This window comes from Anguilla rostrata, chromosome 1, assembly GCF_018555375.3.
Source record: "Anguilla rostrata isolate EN2019 chromosome 1, ASM1855537v3, whole genome shotgun sequence".
Lineage (NCBI taxonomy): Eukaryota > Metazoa > Chordata > Actinopteri > Anguilliformes > Anguillidae > Anguilla > Anguilla rostrata.
The window spans coordinates 72,820,722-72,828,486 of record NC_057933.1 but is presented as its reverse complement, the minus strand read 5'-3'; the positions used below and the strand labels follow the sequence as shown (position 1 = coordinate 72,828,486).

Sequence of the window (7,765 nt, the reverse complement as noted above, 5' to 3'; positions counted from 1 at the left end):
ATAGTGTCACTTCTATGCCTATAATTGACTTTCAATTAATCCAATTTATCTATCATAGCATCTTTAATTAATAGAATTGTTTCAAGGCAAGGGTGCATTACTTATGAACAGTAAAAAATGTATGGGTAGGAGCGCTTCCTGGACTCAAATTGAGTTTGTTTGAGGTGCTCTTTGGATGGGATACGTATAGACATCAAAATCAAAGAAAACTCCAAGGCACTCTCTTTTTTAACAATTAAAATGCCTTTATTGTTGTGGCATGGTCATATTAAACCTTTAGAAACAAACTCTGACGCGTTTCAGCATCAAGCTTTCGTCAGGGAGTCAAAACGGAACTGAACAGTGTAAAGGTTATGACAATTACATTTAAAAAACGACGAGCTAAGTTGAGCTGAATGGCCTGTTCTTGTCATCACTTTTCTTCTCTTCATTATTCTGAGAATGCAATATTTACTATGAAAAAGAAACATAGCACATGTTCTGTGAACAAGTCAGTATGTGTTGCTCCCGATTTGCATGTCTTGCTGCCTGGGTCTGGTTCCATAGTGATGGATTGATCTCTGACAGCTGCATCACAACCATCCTTTGGGCCCGATTGGGACAAGATAAAATGCCTCACATCCGTGGGGAAACTTATCTAAATGAGCCTCTTAACTGTATAAAAGCTGACTTTTTTGCTGCTGTTTTGCCTGTGAACAACACAATAAGAGCAAATGTGATGTGACACTGTGCTGTCGACAAAGTGACAAAAAAAAAACCCAGCATGTTGGTGTATACTTGCACACCAGACTTCTCTCAAAGGGCTCCCTTGACAAAAGAGAAGGCAATCTCAGTGGGACTCACCTGGTAAAATAAGGGTAAAATACAAATAAACTAATGTTGACTGAATCTAGGAGTGGCTAATGGTATGCATACAAAAACAAGTCGAGTCTTTTCCTGCCATCTACCAAAGTGTCTTGCGCCTACCTGTGGTCAAAAACATAATTACACTTTTTCTTTTTTTAAATAATGAAATAAACTACAGAGCCCCCAGTGCTCACAAATTGAAACTTAATTTTCAGTATCAGGCTAATTTGAGTTTGTCGTAACATTTTTCAAGCCGTATATAAAATTGCTTTTCTGTGTGCGCGTCTATACTGTAAGATGACGAGGGTTCTTACAGTACTGACACAAACACAGAAGAGTAATTTTACATACAGTATGTGCATAATTAGGCAAGCCCTGCTCCTGAAAGGTTTTAATGGAGAAATAAGTCAGAGAATTCAAATGTTTATTCATACTCAAAACTGAATCCTAAACAAGAAGAATTATATTTATCTTCCAGAAACAAAAATAAAACATACCCCGCAGCTATTAGGAAATTGGAGTAAGTGTACTTATTTTAGTAGCCTAATACCATTGAACTGTAGTGTAAGTAAAACAGGCACTTCTGTCAGGACCACTGTCATCAAAGTAGAACTTTATTGACAATAAAGGCAATACAGTTATGTTTGGCGGTATGGCTCTGTTCTGGAGCTCTCCCGCCAACCACGCAGCCCGCGTGGATAAGGCCGGAAGGCCAGCAGCCAAACCCCCTTAGAGGGGTACACACAGAACAGATCCAGCAGCAAAGCAAGTTCTTAACACATAGGGATGGAGCAATGCAATTTCTTAACACATAGGGATGGAGCAATACAAATTCTTAACACATAGGAATGGAGAAATGCAAATTCTTGACGCATGGGGATGGAGCTGGGGTGGTGGAGGGGATTTACGAAGCAACGTGCAGCGCTTGCATGCAGGAGGAGCAGCCGAATGAGTAGAGGGAGGCTGTTTGAGCAGACCGCCCTGTTAGTGAATGTACTGTGATAGGCGAACATCACTCAGCTGAGCCATCAGCTGATTCAGCCGGAGCGCTTGACTCTCGTGGCCTGCCAGAACTACACGATGCTCCATTAAAGCTGCAATAAATATGGCAAATCAGAAGGCATTAGGCAATAGACTATTATCTTGTGCTGTCTAGCAAAAGAAACTGCTGTAAAATTGCGCCACAACTACAGGAGAAACTCAATGCAGCAAGAGAGATCACTTCCCCTGATCTCAGTGAAATGGCAACTATGATCAGCTGTTCTAAATGTTTGTGCATCTGCCTTTTCCCAATATTTTTGGTCCAGTGTTGATAATGCTTACCCCACTGGAGTTCTTTCTTCTTCTTAACAACACACAGTGATGGCTTGTTTTTGCAGATACACATCCAAATGTATCTGGACATGCTATAAGGACTTCATCTTATCCAACAAAGCGTTCTTACCTCTCTGAAAATCATTCACAACTGTTATTCCATAAATGCCAGAATACCAAAAATATAACAGGAATATAGTGAAGAACATAAACTGTAAATTTGTGATCAATCTGCTCTTGTACCGTAATATCATAATAATTGTATCATAATGATTGAAGCTATGTCCATTGTGTTTTATGTTTGTTGAGAAGTCATTTGTTTATATTGTTTTACTTTCCATTTTTTCAGTTTTCACTTTAATGGACTGTGCATACTGTATAGTCACCTTTTTTCCCACCTGCCCGTTGACAATAAATAACACTTCATGACAACACAACTGTTTTGGGTGTTGGCTGTTTCTGAGATGAACATAAAACACACAGGAACAAATGCTAGTGCAGGGGTCTTAAACGTTCATTGTGTGATGGAGAGTGCAACACCCTTGCAGAGTAGTACTTACAGGATTTCCTGTTGGAGATGCTTACCATATACTTAAGTTTCTTGTTCTTTGAGTTTGTGTTAAAATAAAGAGGAAGAAAAACTACAATGCTTAAAACAGAAACTTTTCACCGCTCTAAGACGCAAGCGGAATTTCATTTACGGTCAGTTTCAACTGCATTTGCATGACTGACTGAAAATGGCATGTCAGGCTTAATTTCGCAATGCTTATAGCCGCTGTTCATTTGTGACTACTGCTTATTTTAAACAGCAAAACAGAGGAGCGTAGCTCAGTAGGTAACAACCACGTCTTCAGTTTCTTCCTGCAGTCATTTCTCTCTCAATCGGCCTCCCACAATTGAACTTCACAAATGAGAAAAGCCTGCCGCTGCTGCTGGTTGCTGAGCAAAGCAACAGCCTATTGAGATGAAGCCAAGTTGCTGTATGAATGCACAATGTACGAAATTAATTTTTCATCTTGTGTTCAGGTCACACTGCTATAAAAGAGTTTCCTTGTCATGTAGGTGTGATGACAGCCTAAACCCACGACTAACTCAAGCCAAAAGACAATGTCATCGGGGAGGAAATAGCATCAAACATGCATCGCGCTGTGCTCAGCACAGTTCAAACAACATTTTTACACAGCACAACATTTAAATACACGTATGGTCATGTCAATTAAGAAATTCACAAGTCAAATATAAAGCTTAAAGGGATAGTTCCCCTTCTGGGGTTATTTGATGCTGTTTCAGTTTTATGAGTCATAACATCACCATTCAAGCTGTTTTGGTCTTAACTGAAGTGAGTCAATCCCCCAAATGACGCCGTACCAATCACTGTGAATCCAGCAAGTCATCAGAAACTTCTCTAAATATTTACTATCTTTCATCACACCCAAAAACTCCCCGGGTCAATGAGAAACACTTAAACTGAAATAATATTTTTTTTTAACCACAGACCATTGGGGGAGGCACCAGCTGGAGGTTCAGTTCTAAGGCATGCCACTTTTTGCCCTGTGATCACATCTCTATCTGCAACCATCCCTGGTTTCCCACTGTCTAAACAAAGTGAAAAAATAAATAAGGAGGGTGGACTGTCTGCGCATCATTATATATTAAAAAAGAACCTGTGAAACGATATATACTTCCTAATATTAATAATAACATTAGCTTGAGCTGTTTAGTCATACATATGTAGCAATGTGTTCCAAGTGGAAGATTAAGGATTTCTTTCATTTTCCAATACAAGTCACTTTTTGGCAGAGCAGCAACATTTATTTTTTCTTTTTGGCAGGAGAATTTTTATTTTTTTTTATTTTTACAAAAACCAAGTGCACATTCTAAATATTATTTACACAAATTAAAATACAAATTGCAATAAATAGTTAAATTTTGTGTACAAAAGTTAAAATGTATAACGAAGTATGAACAACTTATTCTTGGTTTAAAAAAAAATATATATATATATATAGTTACAAGTCCAGTTTCCAAACCATTCTGCATTGCCACCCAATTTAATATATGACTAAAGACAAGCTGGGTTGAGATAATAAACTACAGCATACTGTATTAATATTAATTGGTTGATTGATTGATTTCTTTCTTTCTTTCAAATTGTTTCTTGAATGAGATAATAAATGCATCACAACTGGTTCTCTACTCTGTCAACCAAGTTCAGATTTTGTTTAACTGTTTCCATGGGACACACATTGTCATGTTCCTCAGATTGCCCAGGTGTAGGCGGCGCTGGCTCATCCCAAATTGGCAAATCCCGGTCGGCAGCTGCACCGCGTCGGCATCTCAGCTTGTCCGTCAGGTGCCGCCGGAAGTTGACGCAAAGGCAGGCGTAGAGCACAGGCTTCAGACAGCAAGACAGGCAGCCTAGGGCAGCAGTGACCACCAGAGAGACGTCGGCGGCTGCTCTCTCCTCACAGGCACCGCCCATTTTGCTCTCTGCGCTCGATCGGACGGTGTCCGCTAACAGGGCGAAGTTATACGGCGTCCAGCTGACGAGGAAGAGAGCCACCAGTGCCAAGATCAGCCTGCTGGCCTTCCGCAGCCCCGGGGAACCCTGCTGGAGCCGTGGCAGCATGCGGGAGCAGCAGAAGACCGCGACCACCGAGGGCAGGAGGAAGCCGATGGTGAGGTGGGACAGTCGGGAGGCCAAGCGCCAGTCTTGGGCTCTGGTGTCGAAGTTGTGAGCGCACTCTAATCTTCCCCCTCTCCTCGGATTGCTCACCGTCTGTAGAAAGACCCAGTCGGGGATGGAGAGCAGGAGGCAGAACAGCCAGACGAACAGGCAGCTGGCCTGCACTGCCCAGGGCTTGCGGCGAGAGTACATTTGTACAGCGTGCACAATGGACAGGTAGCGATCCAGACTGATGCAGGCCAGCAGGAAGATCCCGCTGTAGAAGTTTATCTGTGAAAATGGAGGACGAAGGTGAGAAGCCTGTAGTTGCAGAATGGCTGTATAGTATAGTACTTGTTTCACTACAGAATCAGACCTCTAGCTTTTGTGGCCATCTGCTGTATACTTCAAGAGAAAGTGATGATGACCATATGTAGACCAATTAACACAGTAATAACCCCTGAAATATAGTTTTGCATGATAACTGATATGGTCCAAGATGTACTTCTATGATCGTTTAGCGCTGGGTTGAGGAAACTGACGCTGCTTGGACCAGTCCTCTAAGATTCAACACATACCTGAAGCCAACATGAAGAAAGGCCAAACTCAAACCAGAGGCAGACCCAGTGCTGTGCTCTCTTACCTTGAAGAGGGCTCCCATCAGCTTGCAGAGCTCGGTGCCAAAGATCCAGCCCTGGGTGGCCTCCACAGCCCAGAAGGGCAGAGTGAGCAGCAGCAGAATGTCGGCCACGGCCAGGTGCAGGATGAAGGTGTCGGTCACGCTCCAGATCCGCCGCAGCTGGAACAGAACTCCCAGGACCAGCCCGTTCCCCAGCAGGCCAACCACCAGCGCCAGGGAGTACAGAACCGGGATGAACACTGCCTGAAACTTCAGGTGGCTGCAGGGCTGGAGGTCATCTCCTTTGTAATGATAGTCTCCATAATCAAATGTACTGTTGTGTAGGAACAGACCATCCAAGTCTACCTCCATGGGTGCCTGTGAAAAATAAAATAAAATTGGGAAGCATTGATGAGGTGAAGTTCTCATGACAAAAAATCATGTGATCAGTCATGAGGTGAAGATGTCATGATCAAAAAAAAATTTGTAAGTGGTCAAGATGTCATGACAAAATTTAAATGGGGTGAAGAGCAAAATCATGAAGTGAAGACATCATGAGAAAACTTTAGAGAGCAGTCATAACATTTGGATTTTAAAAAGTATCACAATGTATCCTTTTGCAATCTTTTTTGTAACTTTTAATTGGTCATTTAATGGTCATAATGTGAATTCAATCCTTTTGTTTTTCACATTTATCTGTTGTTTGCAGAGAAATACAGACATCAGACATTGACCTCAGACTGCAGATTCGTATTCCTGCTGAACTGGAGCTGAACTGAGAGATGTAGTAAGAGTTGTGTCATTGCTGCAATGTCACTTGCATGACAATGAGAAATATTATTTTCCACAAAACAGCCCCATGACATAAGAATGGAAAGTTTTCTCTCACTGAACCACATGACCAGCATGATGAACAGTGATACATTGTTGTGTCTCCAAATGTCCTGTCATTTTACATACTATATATGTGTGTGTGTGTCATGAGAGAGAGAAAGAATTTGTGTGAGAGAGTGATGAAATAGATGAAACACTGTCTCAAGCAACATTCACAGGATTAAGTTAAAAAGTATTAAGCTTGATTGAAAAAACAGCTATTGAAAAATACAAACAAGCAGAAATCACAAGACCAAATGAAAGTTCAAATAAGTAGGCCTACAGAGAAGGCAGTTAAGAAGACACTGTTGCTACAGGAAAAGGAAACTTACAAAAATAGTAGCGAAACAGTAGCGAAATTATAAGAAGTTGTCTTACCGCACAAACCACGGTTCAGAGCTCTGGTTAAAAACGCATATGCTGTTCCCGTGTGGATGAAAACTGGTCTACTGTGAATAATTTTCCAGAATGTAAACAGTGACTGACTGATTCCTTTCGGCAAACAGAAGGACCACTGGGAGAAAGCACATTAGAGTGAAGCAGACTGATAGAGCGATGTGCAGTACATTAAGGAAGTGGCTGAGCTGCAGCTCGCGTCTGTGACTGCCCTGGTCAGATGACCCAAGCGATTTCGGAAATTCTCGGTTGGGTCAACAGCACGCGCGGCAGCTGCTAGGCGTCGGCCTCGCACTCCCACTCCCGCAGCGCAGCCTGGCCTGTTCGCACTCCGCATTGCAGGGCATTCAGGCTCAAGTTGTGTAATCCAGCACACAAGAGGTGCGTCCCTCCTTGGCTCAGCTGTCATAGTAAACAGCACCCCAGCGAGGGCTGCCACCCAGTTGTCTCTGAGAAGAGAGGAGAACATTTATCAGTCGGTGCTTATGGTTTGCTAGTTCCATCGCACCGTATCTCTCTGGTGGTAAGGACAATGAAACGTCTACCAAATCCACGATCTCCATCCCATTTTTCAATGCACCTCCACAACTAATATGCACAAATAACTAAAAAAAAAAAACGCTTGACGGACACCAAATACATATGACATATCAGTATGTTACATCTTGACCCCCTGCAAATTTACAAACTTGAGCTAGTGCTATTTGTTCAGCAATTTGAGCTGAATAGGGCTGTTATACACATAGACGTTATGGTGCTTTATCGGGCCATAACGCTTGTTCCACCCCGCCCTTCTTATCAGGGTTCTGTCTCTGTGCAGCTTGCACTCTTCGTCACCACTGTACGTCGCTTTGGATAAAAGCGCCTGTCAAATAAATGTAATGTAATGTTCCGGCTTTGGGTGCACGGTCAACTGATCACCGAATAACCGCCAGGGGGCGATATGCTCACATTCTTCACCATATGTTCAGCATGCTGGCTAGTGATCGCATAAAATATTGAACTGGTTTAACTAGGTGCAAACTATTGTACATGTATGTATGACATCTGCA

General features: G+C 42.3%; 1 protein-coding gene across 1 annotated transcript; it reads right to left on the bottom strand.

The window, feature by feature from the left end:
• Positions 1–3,789: 3,789 nt before the first annotated feature.
• Positions 3,790–7,430, bottom strand: LOC135234324 (C-X-C chemokine receptor type 3-like). The gene is made up of 3 exons (XM_064298818.1): positions 6,696–7,430; positions 5,469–5,822; positions 3,790–5,116 (listed from the first exon to the last, which is right to left on the bottom strand). Exons 2-3 carry the CDS (start codon positions 5,814–5,816, stop codon positions 4,340–4,342), a joined length of 1,125 nt encoding a protein of 374 aa, XP_064154888.1. The 5' UTR covers positions 5,817–5,822; positions 6,696–7,430; the 3' UTR covers positions 3,790–4,339.
• Positions 7,431–7,765: the final 335 nt, after the last annotated feature.

Coding starts and splice junctions, on each gene's coding strand:
- LOC135234324 (XM_064298818.1), bottom strand. CDS start 5,816: ATGGAGGTAGACTTGGATGGTCTGTTCCTACACAACAGTACATTTGAT. Junction 5,117..5,468: donor TGATGGGAGCCCTCTTCAAG/GTAAGAGAGCAC, acceptor CCATTTTCACAG/ATAAACTTCTACAGCGGGAT.